The sequence below is a fragment of the Orcinus orca genome, chromosome X (genome assembly GCF_937001465.1).
Source record: "Orcinus orca chromosome X, mOrcOrc1.1, whole genome shotgun sequence".
NCBI classification, from domain to species: Eukaryota; Metazoa; Chordata; class Mammalia; order Artiodactyla; family Delphinidae; genus Orcinus; species Orcinus orca.
In genome coordinates this window covers 29,597,017-29,621,453 of record NC_064580.1, presented here as the reverse complement: position 1 = coordinate 29,621,453, position 24,437 = coordinate 29,597,017, and the positions used below count along the sequence as shown (strand labels likewise).

The 24,437-nt window shown below is 37.5% G+C and overlaps 1 protein-coding gene across 1 annotated transcript in view; it reads left to right on the top strand.

The window, feature by feature from the left end:
- The window catches only part of DMD (dystrophin), a 2,251,544-nt gene that overhangs the window by 754,403 nt on the left and 1,472,704 nt on the right, over positions 1 to 24,437 (top strand). Inside the window, exons 14-15 of the mRNA XM_049704774.1 lie at positions 10,295 to 10,396; positions 10,526 to 10,633. Coding sequence (XP_049560731.1) covers positions 10,295 to 10,396; positions 10,526 to 10,633 — 210 coding nt within the window. The remainder of the gene's footprint in view (positions 1 to 10,294; positions 10,397 to 10,525; positions 10,634 to 24,437) is intronic.

The window sequence follows — 24,437 nt, the reverse complement described above, 5'->3', positions numbered from 1 at the left end:
GGCAGATTCTTTACCACTGGACCACCAGGGAAGTCCCTCTAATAAGTTCTGTTTGTACATTTGCCTATACTTATGTCAATGCCACATTGTCTTAATTGCTATAGATTTATAATGATTTTAATATCGGGTAGTATTGTAAAATAAAAATTGTACCAGATGGTAAAACAGGCAAGAAAAAACTTATTCAAGACTATTGCAGTTATGGATCAAGACTGTTGCAAAAGGGGAGAGAGAATGAACTCAGTTCCACTGAACAAAAGGTGGGAGAATTTGGGCTTCTCTGGTGGCGCAGTGGTTGCGAGTCCACCTGCCGATGCAGGGGACACGGGTTCGTGCCCCGGTCCGGGAAGATCCCACATGCCGTGGAGCGGCTGGGCCCGTGAGCCATGGCCGTTGAGCCTGCACGTCCGGAGCCTGTGCTCCGCAACAGGAGAGGCCACAGCAGTGAGAGGCCCACATACCGCAAAAAAAAAAAAAAAAAAAAAAAGGTGGGAGAATTTGTAAGTGCTGGGATGAGCTAGCATAAAAAGGTTGGAGGACATTAAGAGGTTGGATGGTCAATGTGATTATGCTATTTGTGTTTGCTAATTGTCCCTTATCAAAGTTAGGCTCCTATGCTCCCACAGAATCTGGAAGACAGGCCCTATCTTTCTTGATAATTACATTTCAAAGGGGTGGCTAATAGGTCCTTGAGAAAGATATTCTTGGGTTGTAGACTATTTACGTCTCAAAGGGGCAGATTAAAAAATTTACATCCTCTTTCCAAAGTAAGTGCTCTAAGCAAAGAGAGGTTGGGGCCTATAGTCTAAAGTTTAGGGAAGCTAAGGGGAACACTAAGTCTGTCTTGGCCCGTGTAAGCCTTTTGTATTTATTTTCTCCTTTTTAAAGGTTTTGTTGCTATTTTTATTCATTTGCTTTCCAAATAAATTTTAGAATCAGCTTGTCACCACCCCCTCAAAAAAAAAAAACAAACAAGAAAAAAGAAAAAACACAACTGCTTTGGTTTTAATTGGATTTCACTGAATATATAGATCGATTTGTAGTAAATTAATATATTTATTATATAAAGTATTTCAGTTCATGAATATGAAATAGTCTTCCATTTATCTACATCTTTAATTTCTCTAAATAATGTTTTTGTGGTTTTCACGATAGTGAGCCTTAGACTTTGTATGCGATTTATTACTAGGTTTTTGATAGTTTTGCTCTTGTTGTAAATGGTATCTTTTAAAGTTTTGCAGTTTTTATTTTTTGTTGCTGATATTGAGAAGTACACCTTGATTTTTATTCCTTGGCCTTATATCCAGAGATCATGCTTACTTTGCTTATTAACTTGAGTAGTTTATCTGTAGTATCACTCAGATGTACATATCCAGGTGGTTTGTGATTAATGTCAGTTTTATTTCTCCCTTTCCAATCATTCATTTGATTATATTTTCTTTTATTTTTGTGCTGCATACTCTAGAACAGTGAGATTATTGTTGATATCTGTTTCTCATTTTAGCTCTCGGAGGTGAGGCTTTTAGTAAATCACCTGTAAAGTATGATATTTCCTGTAGGCTTGTTGTAGATGCTTTGTATTCCTAGTGTTCTAAGAGGTTTTGTTATTACTGGGTGCTCAATTTTATCAAACTTTTTTTTCGGGATAACTTGAGACAATCATATTAGCTTTCTCCCTTATTCTGTTAATATGTAAAATCACATTGCTTCATTTTCTAGTGTTAAAATAGCCTTGCATTTCTGAGATAAACCAAACACGGATGATATGTATAACCCTTTTAATTTATTGCTAGATTTTTTTTGCTACCATTTGTTAACATTTGATTTAGAGTTTTTCCATTGTGTCCATGAAAGAGATTGGCCTATTTTCCATTCTTATGATATGCTTGCTGGGTTTAAGTACCTGATTATGCAGGCTTGGAAACTTGCCATTCATGCCTGGAATTTTTTTTATGGAGGAAGTTTTAAATGAGAATTTAATATATTTAATAGACATAAGACTTTCTATTTTTGATTTCCAGTTTTAAAAATATTTTACCTCCATTTTCCAGATTTTCCCTTTTTGTCAGTTTGAGTAGTTTTTGTCTTTCTAGGAATTTGTCTACTGAGGACACGGGGAGGGGGAAGGGTAAGTTGGGACAAAGTGAGAGAGTGGCATGGACATATATACACTACCAAATATAAAATCGATAGCTAGTGGGAAGCAGCCGCATAGCACAGGGAGATCAGCTCGGTGCTTTGTGACCACCTAGAGGGGTGGGATAGGGAGGGTGGGAGGGAGGGAGATGCAAGAGGGAAGAGATATGGGGATATATGTATATGTATAGCTGATTCACTTTGTTATAAAGCAGAAACTAAGACACCATTGTAAAGCAAGTATACTCCAATAAAATTACAAATATATTCGCATTCAGTCCACATGGTATTTAATAATATATTTATTATTGAAATTTAGGAAATTTAGGAAATGTGATATAAAACTATGAATTTCTAGCCTCTTTGGGAAAAGCAAGTGATTTGATGATCCTAGGCCTGTTTTCCTGCATATTAACCTCAGTAGGAATTGAATAGCTCTGCCCACTTTACCATGAGCTCTCCATTTAGCTACAGTCCCCATCACTTTCCCATCCTCTTACACCTAGATTATTTTGTGCATTTTATTATGTATAAACATTGGAATATGTGATTTCTTATAGATGGAGTATTTCAATGCCAAGAGTTGAAATGGAACATAGAGGGATACGTTTTCCACTTACTAGGTTATAAACAAGGCACGTAATGGAAAATGCTCCTGGTTTAAAACTGCAAAAGTAAAGGATTTTCAATTGTTGTACAAAGCATAGCCTTATTAAACTATAGGTAAAATACAAAAACCTAGTAAAGTTAATATCATGCTGAAATGTTTCAGTGTATTCTGTATTAAAAGCCTTTTATGCTGTAGATTTATCACATCTGGAAACAAAAGCTGATTTTCCAGGAACTGAGTTCTAAATCCTTACCATTTACAAGCACGTCAATAATTCATCACAGTTTTCAGAACAATTTCATATTTGTTGACCTGACCCTAGCAGTGACCTGGCTAGGAGGGTATGAAGCAGGTACTGTTATATCCATGTCACTAGTGGCACAGCTAAACCATGGCAAGATTAAATGAGTTGGCTGACAGATATTACCGAGTTGGGCAACAGTTGAGCTGGGACAAGAATTCAGGCTGTCTGTACTTTAAACCTAGTGGCATGTAGTGGGTTAGTAGATTCAGAGATTCTGCTGTATAGCTAATGCCCATTTTAAGTATTAACGATTTAGAATTTGAGGTAGAGGGTACAGGAATTCACATGTGACTCTCATCTCCTATGGATCTTTAAATTCACCACAAATAGCCATGCCATTACCATAAAATACTGGTAGACAGGTATTTAATGAAGAAGAAAGGGAAATAAAGGGGGGTTTTAAGACACTACTTGGGAGAAAAGCCCTGTATTGATAACTACAGTGGTGGTATTCAGCTTTGAGACATTCATATACTATGTGAAATGCATGTATTACTACACGAGACATTAAGCACAAGGGTAAGGGGGCCCTCCTCAAGAAGTTCAGAGACTTGGAGGCATAAAACAATAAGGAACAGTAAAACTTCAAGCTACCAAGGAATGCCTGGGAATGTGATGAATGCTGGAAAGAACACTGTCATGCTTGGAATGCTCCTTAGGACTCCTGCTCTTTATTTTCTGGTATCCCAATTGAATAGACTGGTGGGAGCTGGAGAGTATAGAGTTTATTAAGCTGCCACAGAACATTAAATAATAGCCTGCAAATAATAACAGCAACAACAACAATAGGGCCTTTCCAGATTTATTCATTAGCACTTTATAAACTCATAAAAATAAATAATGCATGGAACTGATTCTCATAGCACAGAAGAAGATGCTTCTTCAAGTTAAAAATCTCACGACGCTTTTAGCATGATCACTAAGGCAGAATTTCATGAAGGAATCAGACAGTCATATTTACCTTTTAAAAATAAGTCCTTGCAAAGAGCACATGTTCTTGATCTAGAAGTGTAAGTATTTTTGATTTTTAAAACACATTTTAAACAAATATGCAGTTAAAATGTCAAAAATGTTTTTAGATCAAATTGTAACAGGAGGCTTCAAATCTTTATCAAGTAGGTTAGATAAAATATTTAGTTAAATCTAGTGAAACTCCTGCTAAAATTAAATATGAAAAGACTCAAAAAGGATTCAGCATCTGTATATCTCACTGTATGTTTCGTAGCACAAATCACAAGGCATATATATATATATATATATTTTATGTTGAATGCTCTATTGAGTGAATGGCTTCGTGAAAGAGCATGGACTTGTAGCCAGACAGATCTGAGGTCAAATCCCAGATACTCAATCCTTTGTCCTCTCTGGCCTTAGATAAGTTACTTCACCCATCTGAGTGTCAGTTTCCTCATCTGTAAACTGCACCATTAGAAGTGACAGGAGTTCCTTGAATTCAGTCAGGAGTTATTACAGGATCATTTAAACAGAAGTAAACATGATATTTTCAGAGAAACCTCCAATAAGTGTTTCCTAATACATCACAAGATGTTTTTCCACCCTGGACCATATGTTAGACAGTGAACCTTTAAGGCACATGATTTTATAGTATACTGCTTCAGTTAATAGTTTGTAAAATACTAAAAACATGTTTAGCCAAATCATAGACTTGGCTAAACTTCAGTCAGTAATACTCTGCCCCATTTCTAGCCTCATAATGGGTGCTTTATTTCTTTCAACACGTTATTTGATGTTATTTCCATTTCACCGTCAGTAAGATGAAGTTGCTAATCCTTTTTAACTGTATAGTTGTTTATAAAGTAAGAAAGAAAGAGCAAGAAATAAATTATTTTTCAGATGGCTCATTACACATAAAATTCATTTAGCTGAGGAGTACATTTCAGGGTCTGAAACTACAATAAAAGGAGATGGGTTGCTTGCTGCCTGCTGCCTCCCTCTCTTATAAATCTCAGTTGCTGCTGCATTGTGTGGTCCATGGCACATAATTGTTTCTTCCTTAGTGGACATACTCTTGGGGACACTTTGTCTCTTAATGCCAATCTTGCTGGGTGCAGTTTAGCTTTCACTTTCTATCACTGGCTTCAATAAATTCAAGGGTCAAGGTACTTAAGTTTTACCTCTCAGGCTTGTCAAATTTTCCTTACTTGCTTTTATCCAAATGTTCTTTTGATAGCCATTTTTCACTTTTGCTTTGAAAAAACAACTCAACCAAACAAATGAATTCAGATGAGAAATGTCCCTGGCATGTATAACAATATGAGATGTGAATTGAATGGGAGGGAAAAATCCTCCCCATTGCGGATGTGAGCCTAGATGATAATGGAGTTGTGATTTAGTCCATGAAAATGTGTTAGAGTAAGTGAACTGACCTTTTGCTTCTCTTACTGCTGAGACAAAATGGGGACATAAATACAAATTAATTTCTTCTTATCACTTCAGGAGACATTATAATTCATTTTTCATTTATGTGCATAGTGTTTACCTAGCTTACAAAAATATGCATTATTCCGAAAAGCTCAAGGGATTCATATACTTAAATGGAAACTCAGAGAAAGACTGATTTTTTTTTCGCTAGAGAAGAGATTTCTAATCCTAATATAGTGATTTAAAAAAAAAACTTTTAGCTTCCTGTCAATTCCATTTGATCCAATCTCTTATACTTGTCTAACAGTGTGGTTACATCCATTCAGGCAGTGATAGGAACTAGCATCTCTGAGTGATTATAAAAGCTGACTGATAATCCAACAATTGCTTAGTTCCATCCTTTGCAATTCAAATTAAGGTCAGCATTTCTAAGCAATAAACAGGTAAATCTATGAATTCAAGCACTGTGTACATCTATTTATATTTGTGCATATGGCATTGCAAAAATCTACCTGTGGGCAGACATGTACAGCATATGAGCAAGCAATTTCTAATTCGGTTATCTAATTTCACTGAGACCAGTAAAAAGAACCATGCCTACATTGTAACAGAAGAGACTTAGATTCAGTTCATTGAGATTGTTCTGAGAGTAAGATAGATTTAGCAGTAGAATGTGTTACTGAAGGATATGTATGCTCCCTTGTGTTGGAAATGTTTAAAAAAGAATATACTGGAATTCTATATATACTGGAAATCTAGATAGAATTCTAGATAGATTACAGATCCACCAAGGTCTATCTGTAAAGATTTAATAAGTACTTTTCTAGAGTGAGTAAAATAGTTCACCTTGGTGGTTCATAGAAGGTTCGATATAAATACTATGATCAAGCAAAATGTAAATAACCACCGACACTTGTATAACTCAGTTCAAATTAAAACTGCTTTTCAATACATGATCTTGTTTAATATTTGAAGCAATTCTTTAAGTGGTTGGTATGATTATTTTCTTTGAGAGACATTAAATTATTTAGCCATAAATTTCTTGAAAAAGCCACTTGATTTCATTGAGCAGGGAGAGAGAAAGAATTGCTGGTATTATTACAAGAAGTTATGGATTTAAAATGTTTTCGTAATTTGAAAAGACATACACACATTGGTAATCCAAGCAATTGATTGACCTAAGACTTCAATCCAAGTGGTTTGGCTCTAGATATTTTTATCTTCCCCACATAAGATACAAAATCACAAAGTGATAGCATATTTGTATTTGAGAAGTTGTCACAATACATTATTAAAACTCTGCTCCATTTGAACAACTTAAATTCATTTTACTCTAGTAATTGAAATGTATTCTCTAGAATTTTCCCACTGTAATATGTACATCTTTACCTGTAACAACTTTAGTTTTGTGAGACATTTTGCAGTGCCATGGAATCAGCCTCTTTTAAATTTGTCTTATGTAGTTTGTTAGCTGTGCCATGACAAAATGCCAGAGATTGGGTGCCCTAAACAACAGAAATATATTTTCTCACAGTTCTGGAGTTTAGAAGTCCAAGATCAAAGTATTGACAGGTTTGGTTTCTTGAGGCCTCTTTCCTTGGCTTGCAGACGGCGGCCTTCTCCTTGTCCGCACATGGTCTCTCCTCTGTGCTAACACATCCCTAGTGTCTTTTTGTGTATCCAGATTTCCTCTTCTTACAAGGACATTTGTCAGATTGAATTAGAGCCCACCCTAACAGCCTCATTTTAACTTAAAAGCCCTATTTAAAGGCCCTGCCTACCAAGGTCCTGTCTTCTAATACAGTCACATGCTGGGGTAGAGGGCAATAGGGCTTTAACATATGAATTTTAGGCAGACACAATTCAGTCCATAACATCTTTATTCTGTTAATTTTGGGCACATAGTTTATGTTCAATAAATATTTGTTGCTTAAATAAATTCATGATTGGTGAATGATTGAATTGGAGCTTATCATTAACTATTAGTTAAATTAAATATTGGCTGAATTATAAACCTGCTTCAATGAATTATCAGTTATCTATTATGATTATTTGAATACAAAGGTCACTTTTTTGTTTGTTTTTTAATGTGGTACGTGGGCCTCTCACTGTTGTGGTCTCTCCCATTGCGGAGCACAGGCTCTGGACGCGCAGGCTCAGCGGCCATGGTTCATGGGCCCAGCCGCTCAGTGGCATGTGGGATCTTCCCAGACTGGGGCACGAACCCACGTCCCCTGCATCAGCAGGCGGACTCTCAACCACTGCGCCACCAGGGAAGCCCCAAAGGTCACTTTTAATACCAATCTTTTTTTCTTCCCTTTTATTGAAGTATAGTTGATGTACAATACTATGTAAGTTACAGTTGTACAGCATAGTGATTCACAATTTTAAAGGTTATACTCCATTTATATTTATTATAATGTACTGGCTATATTCCCTGTTTTGTACAATATATCCTCGTAGCTTATTTTATACCTAATAGTTTGTACCTCTTAATCCCCTACCCCTGTAATGCCCCTCCCCTCTCCCCACTGGTAAACACCAGTTTGTTCTCTATGAGTCTGCGTCTTTTTGGTTATATTCACTAGTTTTATGTATTTTTTAGAGTACACATATAAGTGATATCATACAGTATTTGTTTTTCTCTGACTTATTTCATTTAGCATAATGCCCTCCAAGCCCATCCATGTTGTTGCAAATGGCAGAATTTCATTATCTGTTCATCTGTTGATGGAAATAATATTCTTAAAATAGTTGTTTTAACTAGGTTGACTCTGTACCTAAAATAATATTTATTGTTTTTTATAACTCATTCATATAATGAAAAAAACTGTAGTATATAGTGTATCACAATATATTTTGGAGTTTCTATAAATTTAATCTTAAGCAATCTAGTATAGAGGTCTTTATGTGGATTTGTTTTATATGATGTCCTACTAAAATTAATAAATTATAAGCATCCATCTATGAGATTACAAACCTAAGATGCTACTTCAGTGGACACTACCTTTGTGTGTCTTGTAGCACTAGAGAGAAGATGTTATACCTATTTGGACGCCTTAGTTGATTTTCTTTCATTTATGAAGGTGGTGCTACCTACAGTATGAGTTTATCTCTTACCCCCTTGACACCCATCTCCCCTTAGGTTAGAGCCCTGCAATAAACATCCCACAATTTAGCCTTTTATTTCTGAATCATAAAATCAGGCAGATGGTGTAGTTTATGGCTAAGGAGTGAGATTTTCTCTCTTTGAAGCTAGTTTTTTCACAATTAATCCATTAACAGGTATGTTACATGCCATTTTATCTGATGCATCCTGACATGGTAACTAGGAAGTTCACTAAAAGAACTTATAATATGTTTTAGGAAAAAAATCCCAAATGTTTGATTGTAATAATTAAATGGCTAATATTGAATTCATTGAGTTATGTTAGCACATTCCCTGTGGGTATCTTGCATCGCTATTCCAGTGCTATGGCTTCTGCCGTAACTAACGTAATTCAAAAGGAATAGAGTAGAGAATGAAACTGTAAAAAATACAAAAATCAGTTACATTATGCTGAAAGCAATAACATTTTTATTGACATTTCTGAAGAAAAATTGAAAACTCATCTGTGACTGAGCTGCATATGAGTCCGTGATCATTTTAATATTGTAGTAAAATGTTTATTGCCTACTCCTTACCCATGTATAAGACTCCCTTTTTGAAAAGATGGTAGATTAAACACATTTAAAAAAAAAATTAGGTAGGTCTCTGAATTAATTAGGAATAGATGGATTTTGCCATGATGCTTATTACACATGTATTATTTGAATCATATATCAAAATTTTCTAGGTGGATCAATCCAAACATGTAGCATCAAGTAAGGTAGAAATTATGATCAGGCTTATCTTAGATACTTGAGTATATTTGTAAAAAATATGAGTTACAAACATTTTTTCTAGCTCTAATTCTATACAAAATAAGACGTCCATATTTTGAGATACTTCTAGGTCTAGAGATCCAATATCTATGGGAAAATAATTCTATTATTTATGAGAAAGTCAAAAAAGCTGAAATTTTTGGCTCTGAAGTACATCCTAATGGAGTTGAAATTAATGATATATTTCTTTTCTTAAAACACTCCCTTTACACAGAAATCATCACAACATATTTTTTCCACCTAAAAACCATTGGTGCTTGGTTTATATTACATATTAAAATAGTGTGTGCATATAGATGTTAGTGACATGCTAAAGATAGGGTAGCTATTACTCAGGAAATATTACAGTTTTCTCACTAGAATAGAGAAATAGTGAATTTAAATACTTTGTAATAATAATCCAGTTAACTTTAAAAATTCACATGTGGATATGATGTTAAGTCACTACTAATTTTCTTCTACAATCAGGACATTAAGCAATTCAAATTATACAAGATTGCTTCAAATGAAAGTCTTTTTTCGGCATCTTATTTAGTAGTCAGACTTTTATTCTTTGGGATGTATTTTCAGACCTAAGAGAGATACACATTTTACATATTATCAATGAAAAATCCTCTTTTAATTCTACATTTATATTTTTGCTTGCATTTACTGTGGAGACATTTCAAATAGTGGTGTAGTATCTGCTTCAGACTTCTTGTAAGTATCTTTGCTTTTCAATGTAAGGTGAAAGAAAGAGTGAACTAATCTAACAACAAATGAAAGGCACAATGCTTATCTTATTATAAGCAGAAGCTGGCAGGGTGTTCTTTACAACTCCTGGTATAAATAGGAGGCTCAAAGTTAGATACTTTTATAAATCATTCATGCCATTTTTAATAAAATTCAGTTAACAATTAATTGTTTGCTAATGTTGTGGTGGATTTTCTCTTCCCCAGGTACTGGGAGATCGGTGGGCAAACATCTGTAGGTGGACAGAAGATCGCTGGGTTCTTTTACAAGACATTCTTCTAAAATGGCAACGTTTTACTGAAGAACAGGTGACTCATGTGGGGGATATTATATCAGTGAAAGACATGGAGAGATATTAAATGGATAAATGAAAAAATATAATGATGTACTTTAATAATTATTTTTTTTCTCTTTTGGAATTATTTGATTTCTTTCAGTGCCTTTTTAGTGCATGGCTTTCAGAAAAAGAAGATGCAGTGAACAAGATTCACACAACTGGCTTTAAGGAGCAAAGTGAAATGTTATCAAGTCTTCAAAAACTGGCTGTATGTATTTTTTAGCTTTCAATAGTCTTTTTTAAAAAAACAACCCAATAGCTTATACTAACATCATTATTTGGTCTTTCTGTTCCTTCAAATCTTAAATGAAATATTCATTGTTCTTGCTTAGATCAGTCTATTCAATTATACCATATTGTTACTTTTCTTAATTAAAATAGGGAAAGGTATAATGTTGTAGTGAGCTGGGGCTGCTGTCCTCACATAGTGGAAAGAGAAACTCTAGTGTCTCTGTCTCTTCTTATAAGGCCATGAATCCCAGCATGGGAGCTGCACCATCATAACCTCATCTAAACCTAATTATCTCCCAAAGGAAGGCCCAATGTCCTAATACCATGGGGGGTAGGATTTCAACATATAAATTTTGTGGGGACACAATCATTTAGTCCATATCATTACACCCCTGGACTCCCAAAATTCATGTCTTTTTCACATGCAAAATACATTCATTCCGTACGAATAGCCCCAAAAGTCTTAACTGGTTCCAACATCATCTTTACAGTGTACAGTGTAAAGTCCAAAGTCTCATCATCATCTAAATCAGATATGAATAAGACTCTAGGTACAATTCATCCTGAGGCCGAGTTGTCCAGCAGTGAACCTGTGAAACCAGACTAGTTATGTGCTTCCAAAATACAGTGGTGTGACAGGTATAGGATAGGCATTCCCATTCTAAAAGGGAGAAATAGGAAAGCAGGAAGGGGTGACGGGCCCCAAATACGTCTAAAGCATAGTAAGAACAATTCCATTAGATCTTAAGGTATGAGAATAACCTGCTTTAGAATGGTGCTCTGCACTGCAGGACCACTGGAGTGGCAACATCACCCCCAGGATTCCACAAGGTGGCCTTGCCTCTTCAGCTTCACAGGGCACTTCCTGCCCCCATGGCTCTCTGCAGCAGCCCCACCTACAGGACTCCCTGTGGTGGCTGCTCCTGAGGCACTGGGTGGGGGCATCGCAAATTTGAGAGGTGGCCCCACCCTTTGAAGCCCAGGAGGAACTAGCCCCGCCTCCTGGGCCTGTGGTGGGGGTGGCAGCTCTGATGATCTCTGAATCAGCCTATATCATTGTTCCCTCTTCTTGAGAAATAGCACATGTTCACAGCCTTCCTTCAATCCATCCAGTTTTCTTTGTTTCCATTAATCCCAGCTGGTAGTTTCTGCTGGTATAATCCCATCTGTATCCCGGGCTTCTGATGAGATGGCTGATTAGGTCTCTGGTTCACACCCACACTAATATCCTTATCAAATGATGAATCAACCACACCCTTACTATTCTCTTCTGAACTGTGCTTTCTCATTTTTTGTAATATGTATAGGCTGAGAATTTTCCAAATCTACGAGTTCTGGTTCCTTTTTGGTTAACAGTTCCTTCTTCAATCAGTTTCTCTCTTCTTGCATTTTTCCATAAGCATTCAGGAGAAACCATGCTGTTCCTTCCACACTTGGCTTAGATATCTCCTAAAGACATCAAATTTCTTAGTAAATACCCAATTTCATCACTCTCAAGTTCTACCTTCCACAAAATACTAGAACATTAACACAGTTCAGTCAAGTTCTTTGCAACTTTATAACAAGGATTGTCTCCTTTGTCCAATATGTTCCTTATTTCCATCTGAGACTTCATCAGAATGGCCTTTACCATCCATATTTATACCAACATTCTGTTCATGATTATTTATGTATTCTCTGAAAAGATGGAAACTTTCTTTCCAGCTCTTCTCTTTTCTGAGTCCTCACCAGAATTACCCTTTAGAGTATCTTCATGGCAATCTTGGCTTTTTCTAACATGTACCTCAGAACTTTTCCAGCCTCTACCCATTAACCAGTCCAAAGCTGTTTCTGCATTTTCAGGTATTTGTTACAAGAGTGCACCAGTTCTTGGTCCCAGTTCCTGTCTTAGTCTGCTTGGGCTGCTATAACAAAATGCCACAGACTGGTGGCTTAACAGTAGATACTTATTTCTTACAGTGCTAGAAGCTGGGAAGCACAAGATCAAGGTGCTGGAAGATTTGGTTCTTGGTGAGGGCCCTCTTCCTGGCTTCCAGACAGCACCTTCTTGCTGTATCCTCACATAGCGAGATAGAGGAAGCTCTGATGCCACTTCCTCTTTTTATAAGGGCACTAAATCCTAGCATGGGGACCTTACTCTCATGACCTCATCTAAGCCTAATTATCTCCCCATAACTCCACCTCCTAATATCACATTGGGAGGTTAGGCATTCAAAATATGAATTTTGGAGAGATAGAAACATTAATTTCATAATATATAGGTAAAGTTTCAACTTTGTTTTTTGAAACAGAATTGTACTCTTGAAAAAGTATAGCATACCTGGAATAAGATTTCATTAAAAATTAAAAGGTAGCACTAAGAAGTACCTGTAAATGTTCCGTGAAGTTCTGAACAGTATAATTCTAAAGTAAACTTAAGTTTAATAAGTCTAATGAGTCTAAAGAAAACTTAAGTAGATTCTCTGAGAAATATGAAGAGAAGCACAAGACATGATTATGCTCACATAGAAGGGGCTTATACCCTAGGTTGGAAAACAAGAAAAACATTAAAGCAAACCAAATGGCATTAGTGCCTGTGTTGTGTGTTTTGAGGAATTAATGAACTTTGGCAATAAGAAGACAGCAGGCTTCACTGAGAAATTTCAGTTTGAGTTGAACCTTATGGGATTAATAAAGATCTCCAAAGCTTCTCTTCCACTGTGAATTTTGTTATTTTCCAGTAAGGGAGAGGAAAATCAAATATTAAGAGCTTGATATTTCAAATAAAATATTGCATAATTTCTTTTTGATTTTTCATCAATTCTAGTAAATGCTAACTTGATGTTAACTCTAATATAAAACAAAGGTCTACTGTAAATAATATTTCATAACATTACGTAAGTTAATCTATTTATGTCTGTATTGATATGATATATTATACATCATAATAATTAAATCATTTATTTAAAGCTAATCTTAAATAAATCTCCCCGGTTAAATTCATACCATTTTACCAAATATTTACTTGTATCATGCATTTTTTGCTCCAGAGTTACTAATTTTCTATAGGTTTTTTTTCTTTGCTAAAAACAATGGATTTTATTTTACTATTATTATTTTTTTAACATCTTTCTTGGAGTATAATTGCTTTACAATGGTGTGTTAGTTTCTGCTTTATAACAAAGTGAATCAGTTATACATATACATATGTCCCCATATCTCTTAACCTCTTGCATCTCCGTCCCTCCCACCCTCCCTATCCCATCCCTCTAGGTGGTCACAAAGCACCGAGGTGATCTCCCTGTGCTATGAGGCTGCTTCCCACTAGCTATGTATTTTACGTTTGGTAGCGTATATATGTCCATCCCACTCTCTCGCTTTGTCCCAGCTTACCCTTCCCCCTCTCCATATCCTCAAGTCCATTCTCTAGTAGGTCTGCATCTCTATTCCCGTCTTGCCCCGAGGTTCTTCTGACCACTTTTTTCCTTATTTTTTTTTAAGATTTCATATATATCTGTTAGCATACGGTATTTATTTTTCTCTTTCTGGCTTACTTCACTGTGTATGACAGTCTCTAGGTCCATCCACCTCACTACAAATAACTCAGTTTCGTTCCTTTTTATGGCTTAGTAATATTCCATTGTATATATGTGCCACATCTTCTTTATCCATTCATCTGATGATGGACACTTAGGTTGCGTCCATCTCCGGGCTATTGTAAATAGAGCTGCAATGAACATTTTGGTACATGACTCTTTTTGAATTATGGTTTTCTCAGGGTATATGCCCTGTAGTGGGATTACTGGGTCATATGGTAGTTCTATTTGTAGTTTTTTAAGGAACCTTCATACTGTTCTCCATAGTGGCTGTAGCAATTTACATTCCCACCAACAGTGCAAGAGGGTTCCCTTTTCCCACACCCTCTCCAGCCTTTATTGTTTGTAGATTTTTTGATGATGGCCATTCTGACCGGTGTGAGATGATATCTCATTGTGGTTGTGATTTGCATTTCTCTAATGATTAATGATGTTGAGCATTCTTTCATGTGTTTGTTGGCAATCTGTACATCTTCTTTGGAGAAATGTCTATTTACGTCTTCTGCCCATTTTTGGATTGCGTTCTTTGTTTTGTTGATATTGAGCTGCATGAGTTGCTTGTATGTTTTGGAGATTAATCCTTTGCCCGTTGCTTCATTTGCAAATATTTTCTCCCATTCTGAGTGTTGTCTTTTTGTCTTGTTTATCGTTTCCTTTTCAGTGTAAAAGCTTTGAAGTTTCATTAGGTCCCATTTGTTTATTTTTGTTTTTATTTCCATTTCTCTAGGAGGTAGGTCAAAAAGGATCTTGCTATGATTTATGTCATAGAGTGTTCTGCCTATGTTTTCCTGTAAGAGTTTGATGGTGTCTGGCCTTACCTTTCGGTCTTTAATCCATTTGGAGTTTATTTTTGTGTATGGTGTTAGGGAGTGTTCTAATTTCATTCTTTAACATGTAGCTGTCCAGTTTTCCCAGCACCAGTTATTGAAGAGGCTGTCTTTTCTCCATTGTTTATTCTTGCCACCTTTATCAAAGATAAGGTGACGATATGTGTGTGAGTTTATCTCTGGGCTTTCTATCCTGTTCCATTGATCTATATTTCTGTTTTTGTGCCAGTACCATACTGTCTTGATTACTGTAGCTTTGTAGTATAGCCTGAAGTCAGCCTGATTACTCCAGCTCCATTTTTCTTTCTCAAGATTGCTTTGACTATTCACGGTCTTTTGTGGTTCCATACAAACGCTGGAGTTTTTGTTCTAGTTCTGTGAAAAATGCCATTGGTAGTTTGATACGGATTGCATTGAATCTGTAGATTGCTTTGGGTAGTAGAGTCATTTTCACAATGTTGATTCTTCCAATCCAAGACCATGGTATACCTCTCCTAGTATTTGTATCTTCTTTAATTTCTTTCATCAGTGTCTTATAATTTTCTGCATACAGGTATTTTGTCTCCTTAGGTAGGTTTATTCTGAGATATTTTATTCTTTTTGTTGCAATCGTAAATGGGAGTGTTTTCTTTATTTCTCTTTCAGATTTTTCATCATTAGTGTATAGGAATGCAAGAGATTTCTGTGCATTAATTTTGTATCCTGCTACTTTACCAAATTCATTGATTAGCTCTGGTAGTTTTCTGGTAGCATCTTTAGGATTCTCTGTGTATAGTATCATGTCATCTGCCAACAGTGACAGCTTTACTTCTTTTCCAATTTGTATTCCTTTTATTTCTTTTTCTTCTCTGCTTGCTGTGGCTAAAACTTCCAAAACTATGTTGAATAAGAGTGGTGAGAGTGGGCAACCTTGTCTTGTTCTTGATCTTAGTGGAAATGCTTTCAGTTTTTCACCATTAAGAACGTTGTTGGCTGTGGGTTTGTCATATATGGCCTTTATTATGTTGAGGAAAGTTCCCTCTATGCCTACTTTCTGGAGGGTTTTTTATCATACATGGGTGTTGAATTTTGTTGACCGCTTTCTCTGCATTGATTGAGATGATCATATGGTTTTCTCCTTCAGTTTGTTAATATGGTGTATCATGTTGATTGATTTGCGTATATTGAAGAATCCTTGCATTCCAGGGATAAACCCCACTTGATCATAGTGTATGGTCCTTTTATTGTGCTGTTGGATTCTGTTTGCTAGTATTTTGTTGAGGATTTTTGCATCTATGTTAATTAGTGATACTGGCCTGTAGTTTTCTTTCTTTGAGACATCCTTGTCTGGTTTTGGTATCAGAGTGATGTTGGCCCAGTAGGTATGAGTTTGGGAGTGTTCCTCCCTCTGGTATATTTTGGAAGAGTTTGAGAAGGATAGGTGTTAGCTCGTCTCTAAATGTTTGATAGAATTCACCTGTGCAGCCATCTGGTCCTGGGCTTTGGTTTGTCAGAAGATTTTTAATCACAGTTTCAATTTCAGTGCTTGTGATCGGTCTGTTCATATTTTCTGTTTCTTCCTGGTTCAGTCTCGGAAGGTTGTTCATTTCTAAGAATTTGTCCATTTCTTCCAGGTTGTCCATTTTATTGGCCTATAGTTGCTTGTCTTAATCTCTCATGAACCTTTGTATTTCTGCAGGGTACGTTGTTACTTCTCCTTCTTCATTTCTAATTCTGTTGATTTGAACCTTCTCCCTTTTTTTCTTGATAAGTCTGGCTAATGGTTTACCACTTTTGTTTATCTTCTCAAAGAACCAGCTTTTAGTTTTATTGAACTTTGCTGTCGTTTCCCTCATTTATTTTTCTTTTATTTCTGATCTGATCTTTATGATTTCTTTCCTTCTGCTAACTTTGGAGTTTTTATATTCTTCTTTCTCTAATTGCTTTAGGTGTAAGGTTAGGTTTTTTTATTTGAGATGTTTCTTGTTTCTTAAGGTAGGCTTGTATAGCTATAAACTTCTTTCTTTGAACTGCTTTTGCTGCATCCCATAGGTTTTGGGTGGTTGTGATTTCATTGTCATTTCTTTCTAGGTATTTTTTATTTCCTCTTTAATTTCTTCAGTGATCTCTTGGTTATTAAGTAGTGTGTTGTTTAGCCTCCATGTGTTTGTATTTCTTACAGATTTTTTCCTGTAATTGATATCTAGTCTTGTAGTGTTGTAGTCGTAAAAGATACTTGATACAATTTCAATTTTCATAAATTTACCAAGGTTTGATTTGTGACCCAGTATATGATCTATCCTGGAGAATGTTCCATGAGCACTTGAGAAGAATGTGTATTCTGTTGTTTTTGGATGGAATGTCCTATAAATATCAATTAAGTCCATCTTGTTTAATGTATCATTTAAAGCTTGTGTTTCTCTATTTATTTCCATTTTGGATGATCTGTCCATTGTTGAAAGTGGGGTGTTAAAGTCCCCTAGTACGACTGTGTTACTGTCGATTTCCCCTTTTATGACTGTTAGTATTTTCCTTACGTATTGAGGTGCTCCTATGTGGGGTGCATAAATATTTACAATTGTTATATATTCTTCTTGGATTGATCCATTGATCGTTATGTAGTATCCTTCATTGTCTCTTGTATTAGTCTTTGTTTTAAAGTCTATTTCATCTGATATGAGAATTGCTACTCCAGCTTTCTTTTGATTTGCATGGAATATCTTTTTCCATCCCCTCACTTTCAGTCTGTATGTGTCTCTGGGTCTGAAGTGGGTCTCTTGTAGTCAGCATATACACGGGTCTTGTTTTTGTATCCATTCAGCCAGTCTATGTCTTTTGGTTGGAGCATTTAATCCATTTACATTTCAGGTAATTGTTGATATGTATGTTCCTATTACCATTTTCCTAATTGTTTTGGGTTTATTTTTGTAGGTCTTTTCCTTCCTTTGTGTTTCCTGTTTAGAGAAGTTCCTTTAGCATTTGTTGTAAAGCTGGTTTGGTGGTGCTGAATTCTCTTAGCTTTTGCTTGTCTGTAAAGCTTTTAATTTCTCCATCAAATCTGAATGAGATCCTTGCTGGGTAGAGTATTCTTGGTTGTAGGTTTTTCCTCTTTCATCACTTAAAAATGTCCTGCCACTGCCTTCTGGCTTTCAGAGTTTCTGCTGAAATATCAGCTGTTAACCTTATGGGGATGCCCTTATGTGTTACTTGTTTTTTTTTTTCCCTTGCTGCTTTTAATATTTGTTCTTTGTATTTAATTTTTGATAGTTTGATTAATATGTGTCTTGGCATGTTTCTCCTTGGATTTATCCTGTATGGGACTCTCTGTGCTTCCTGGACTTGATTAACTATTTGCTTTCCCATATTAGGGAAGTTTTCAACTATAATCTCTTCAAATATTTTCTCAGTCCCTTTCTTTTTCTCTTCTTCTTCTGGGACCCTTATAATTCGAATGTTGGTGTGTTTAATATTGTCCCAGAGGTCTCTGAGACTGTCCTCTCTTCTTTTCCTTCTTTTTTTTCTTTCTTCTGCTCTGCAGTAGTTACTTGCCCTATTTTATCTTCCAGGTCACTTTTCCATTCTTATGCCTCAGTTATTCTGCTATTGATCCCTTCTAGAGAATTTTTTATTTCATTTATTGTGTTGTTCATCTCTGTTTGTTTGCTCTTTAGTTCTTCTAGGTACTTGTTAACGTTTCTTGTATTTTCTCCATTGTATTTCCAAGATTTTCGATCATCTTTACTACTATTATTCTGGTTTCTTTTTCAGGTGGACTGCCTATATCCTCTTCATTTGTTAGGTCTGGTGGGTTTTTACCTTGCTCCTTCATCTGCTGTGTGCTTTTCTGTCTTCTCATTTTGCTTAACTTACTGTGTTTGGGGTCTCCTTTTTGCAGGCTGCAGGTTCGTAGTTCCTGTTGTTTTTGGTGTCTTCCCCCAGTGGCTAAGGTTGGTTCAGTGGGTTGTGTAGGCTTCCTGGTGGAGGGGACTAGTGCCTGTGTTGTGGTGGATGAGCCTGGATCTTATCTTTCTGGTGGGCAGGTCCATGTCTGGTGGTGTGTTTTGGGGTGTCTGTGGCCTTATTATGATTTTAGGCAGCCTCTCTGCTAATGGGTGGGGTTGTGTTCCTGTCTTGCTAGTTGTTTGGCATAGGGTGTCCAGCACTGTAGCTTGCTGGTCATTGAGTGGAGCTGGGTCATGGCGTTGAGATGGAGATCTCTGGGAGATTTTTGCCGTTTGATATTACGTGGAGCTGGGAGGTCTCTTATAGACCAGTGTCCTGAACTTGGTTCTCCTACCTCGGTGGCACAGCCCTGACGCCTGGCTGGAGCACCAAGAGCCTGTCCTCCACAGGGCTCAGAATAAAAGGGAGAAAAGAAAGAAAGAAAGAAGAAGATAAAATAAAATTAAGTATAATAAAATAATATAAAGTTATTAAAATAAAAAATAAATAATTATTAAGCAAATAATTGTTTTTTAGTAATGAAAAATAAAATGGACAGACAGCACCCTAGGACAAATGGTAAAAGCAAAGGTATACAGACAAAATCACACAGAGAAGCATACACATACACACTTAGAAAAAGAGAAAAAGGGAAAAATATATTTATGTCGTTTCTCAGAAAGTCTGCCTCCTCAATTTGGGATGATTCGTTGTCTATTCAGGTATTCCACAGATGCAGGTTACATCAAGTTGATTGTGGAGATTTAATCCACTGCTCCTGAGGCTACTGGGAGAGATTTCCCTTTCTCTCCTTTGTTTGCACAGCTCCAGGGGTTCAGCCTTGGATTTGGACTCGGCTGAGGGCATCCGTTCTTTGCTCACACAGGACGGGGTTAAAGGAGCAGGTGATTCGAAGGCTCTGGGTTACTCAGGCTGGGGGGAGGGAGGGGTACGGATGCGTGGTGAGACTGCGGCTGCAGAGGCCAGCTGGACATTGCACCAGCGTGAGGCGCGCCGTGCGTTCTCCCGGGTAAGTTGTCCCTGGATCACGGGACCCTGGCAGTGGCGGGCTGCACAGGCTCCTGGGAGGGGAGGTGTGGATAGTGACCTGTGCTTGCACAGAGGCTTCTTGGTGGTGGCAGCAGCAGCCTTAGCGTCTTATGCCCGTCTCTGGGGTCCGCGCTTTAATCGCGGCTCGCGCCTGTCTCTGGAGCTCCTTTAAGCAGTGCTCTTAATCCCCTCTCCTCGCGCACCAGGAAACAAAGAGGGAAGAAAAAGTCTCTTGCCTCTTCGGCAGCTCCAGACGTTTTCCCGGACTCCCTCCCAGCTAGCCGTGGCGCACTAGCCCCTTCAGGCTGTGTTCACGCAGCCAACCCCAGTCCTCTCCATGGGATCTGACCTCCAAATCCCGAGCCTCAGCTCCCAGCCCCCACCCGCCCAGGCGGGTGAGCAGACAAGCCTCTCGGACTGGTGAGTGCCGGTCGGCAACGATCCTCTGTGCGGGAATCTCTCCATTTTGCCCCCCGCACCCCTGTTGCTGTGCTCTCCTCTGCGGCTCCGAAGCTTTTCCCCTCTGCCACCCGCAGTCTCCGCCCGCGAAGGGGCTTCTAGTCTGTGGAAAGCTATCCTTCACAGCTCCCTCACACTGGTGCAGGTCCCGCCCCTATTCTTTTGTCTCTGTTTATTCTTTTTTCTTTTGCCCTACCCAGGTACGTGGGGACATTCTTGCCTTTTGGGAGGTCTGAGGTCTTCTGCCAGCATTCTTTAGGTGTTCTGCAGGAGTCGTTCCGCATGTAGATGTATTTCTGATGTGTTTGTGGAGAGGAAGTTGATCTCCACGTCTTACTCTTCTGCCATCTTGAAGCTCCTCCCCCTGTATAGGCTTTTAATTTAAGATAGATTCACGTAGGTATTACTTGTTATTACTCGCTAGCTTACTGTTGATAGAAAATCATTCCTCACAGAAGGTATGTTTTTTTGAGTGATGTGACTACTAAAGACAGATTTTAGAAAAGTAATCTGTTTCAAACAGTGCAAAAATATCAGTGATCACATTTGTAATTTTGTTTTTCAACTAGTGGGGAGCCATTGGGAGTTGAATAACAATCATGTTTACATTTTTGGAATGCTCTTTGGTAGTAAGACTTTTGGTAGTAAGTAGGCCAATTAGAAGAACTGAACTAAGGAGCAGTGGGTATGAAAACGAGGAGACAGACTAGGTTATTTTCGAAGAGGAAATTGAGGCTCAGGAGAAAACACATGGCACAGATACAGTATCACAGAAGATTAGTGGCAGAGTTAAAATGAGCACCAAGATATCCAGACCCATGTCCAAGACTTTTAAGCTATTTCAGAACTCCTCATCACGTTTGATTCCTTGACAGAAAATAACTGCAGTTGAAAAAAATTTGAACAATCATGTGCCACTGTGTTGACATTTTTGTAAGTAAAAGACGTTACTAGGGCTTCCCTGGTGGCGCAGTGGTTGAGAGTCCGCCTGCCGATGCAGAGGATCGGGTTCGTGCCCTGGTCCGGGAAGATCCCACATACCGCGGAGCGGCTGGGCCCGTGAGCCACGGCCGCTGAGCCTGCGCGTCTGGAGCCTGTGCTCCGCAACGGGAGAGGCCACAACAGTGAGAGGCCCGCATACCGCGAAAAAAAAAAAAAAAAAAAAGACGTCACTAGCTTCAGGGCCATGAAAATGCTCTCTTAGCAAAGTCTCAGTAATTTTCCAATATGATTAAAATTCCAATTATGTCACCTTACTTGTGAACAAAATGAAAATATGTTTTGTATAAGTCTTACCATTTGATAGTTTAAACCAATTAACAAAACCTGACAGCTGGTCTAGAATTTGAGGTAAAATTCCCCTGCTGACTCAGGCAGTGAATAAGAATTTAATGTTCATTAAAATATGTCACAATCTGAGACCCAAAACAGGTACCATCTGTCACCATTTCCTACTACATACCTAGGTATATATACAGTATGCTAAAACTCTCTTTTATTTACAATCAGTGTAATTTGTTTTGAAATATTATCACTAATAACCCATGGGATTTTCTCCTACTTTTCATTTGAGGTGGGGGATGAGGAGTCACGTATTTCATTCCTCCTGATACATCATTTTGTCCAAATCATGTCAGTCTGTTATTTTTCTATCATCAAAATTGAGGTTTTATTTGGTGTAAAGAATAAAAAGACAAGGACAGAAGAAACTGATGTGAATTCTAAGACTTGTAGAATCAAGTAGGTTATCATGGGGAGGCCCAAACCTACAAGAAATATGTTCCTGGGGAAGAGTACTGTTGCTGTGAGGATTCGTGGTGTCTGCCAGGGAAGGACAACTCTGGGAAACTTGACAAAAGAGAGGATGGTGTGCAGGGGCTGCAGGAATACTGTGGAATTAGGTCACTATCAAGTGTCTGTGAGATCAGATGGCAGGGACAGAGTGCTTATGGGAGCTTGGCAAGTCCCTGTTGACAGTGCTGTTTCACCAGGACTTGCTACCTTGACCTCATCTCCTGTGATCACCCTCAAAGAATTCATCCAGATAGTATCAGTGGTTCTCAAAGTGTGGTCCTTAGACTAGCAGCATCACCTGGGAACTTGTTAGAAAAGCAAATTCTTAGGCCGTATCCCAGACCTACTGACTCAGAAACTCTGGAAGTGTAGGGCCCAGCAATCTGCCCGTTAACAAGCCTTCCTGGTGATTCTGACGTTCCCTCAAGTTAAGAAGCCCCCACAGTGGATCATTCTACCTAAATACAACAACAGGTGATTAGAAAGAATTGCAGTACTCCTTACATATGGACAAATAACTACACATAAAATAGGTACAGAATTCAGTTTTGCCAGTTTAAGAGAAATTGTCTTGGCATTTCTCTCTGAAGCATACGTCTGATGAGAATAGGGTGAAGACTTTCTGGGCCTTTTGTAAGTATACATTCTCTTTTCACTTCAAATCATCTAATCTTGACCAGATAGAACATGTTTATTCTGTCTTCTTGAGCAGCTTATCTGTTTCTTGCCCATTTCTACTGTTGTCCAATCTGATTTATTGGCTGTACTTTCCTGATTACCTTGGGAGGTATGTCCAGGTGCCTCACTTCTATGAAAATAAATTATATTTCTTCTTTTAAAATCCTAGCTGACCTCTGCCTTGTACATGTTTTCTAGACCTTCTTTTTGCCTCCTGAGTTTTCTAGAACTCTCTGGTTCTCTGGCAGTCAAAGATCTGTAATCAATTCTTGATATGCAGAAAGACATCTTTTTTTATACTCTAAATATTAGTAACAATTAAATCATAATTATTTGATATACACACACAAAATCCAAGCTTAAAATAATTGCTCTCCAAGGGTAGATGGGAGAAGGCAATTCATTACTGTGTTGCAGTGTATCTGGCACCACCATGGATTTCCTGTTTTCTCCCTCTCTTAGTTGTGGTGGGAGAGTACTTCAGGAACTGGGAGACTTTAAGAGGAAGAAAGATTGGGAGAGAAAGAGAGAGGTTGGCCCAGAGCCAACAAGGGGAAACAAACTGAGGTAGCACTACTATCCTGCCCTCACCATTAGACAAACACAGATCTAGAATTTACTAGATAGAAGCCTTGGTTAGTACAGTGTTTTTGTCATACAGATTTAGGTAAAAATATATTGATTTGATAATTCCACAGTTTTATAATAATGCTGTTTTTATTTTACCTTGAGTTATTTTCCCTAATTGTATTCCTTAATGGCAAAGTTTCCCTTTATTTTTGTTATGTTCACTAAGTGCTTCTTTTTTTTTTGAATTTTATTTTATTTTATTTATTTTTTAGACAGCAGGTTCTTATTAGTTATCTATTTTATACATAGTAGTGTATATATGTCAATCCCAATCTCCCAATTCATCCCCCCCCACAACCCGCTAAGTGCTTCTTCATTTGGTTTAATGTTAACACAGGAGGCTTCGTTTCATTTGCCACTAAATCTCTTTGGGTATCCAATTACTTTTATAGATCATCTAAGAAAACCTTTTTAGGTAACATGAGACTACCCATAAATTTCCAACACAAATGGTTTCCCCGTCTTCAGATTCAGCTTATATATCTTAATTCATATTTTGGTCTATTGCATTCTTTCAGACTTAGAAAAAAATAGTGAAAAAAACAATTATTGAGGAGAAACTAGAAATTAATTTCAAAACTTGCTTTTATTCCCTAAAAATGGCTTGCAGTAAGACTGCAATATAAAGAACACCAGGTGAAGTAGATTCTGAGAAAAGGATGAACTAATTGAAGGAGACACTGGAGCAGTCTGCAGTTAAGAGCTATCAATGCAGGTGGCATGCCAAAATGAACTACATAAAGTGTCCTTTGAGCGGAGGGTGGGGGTGGGGTGGGAAGGGGTGTGTATGTTGATTTCTCTCTGTCGATGACACTTCGGTTCATGAGCAGTTGGGACATCTGTTTCA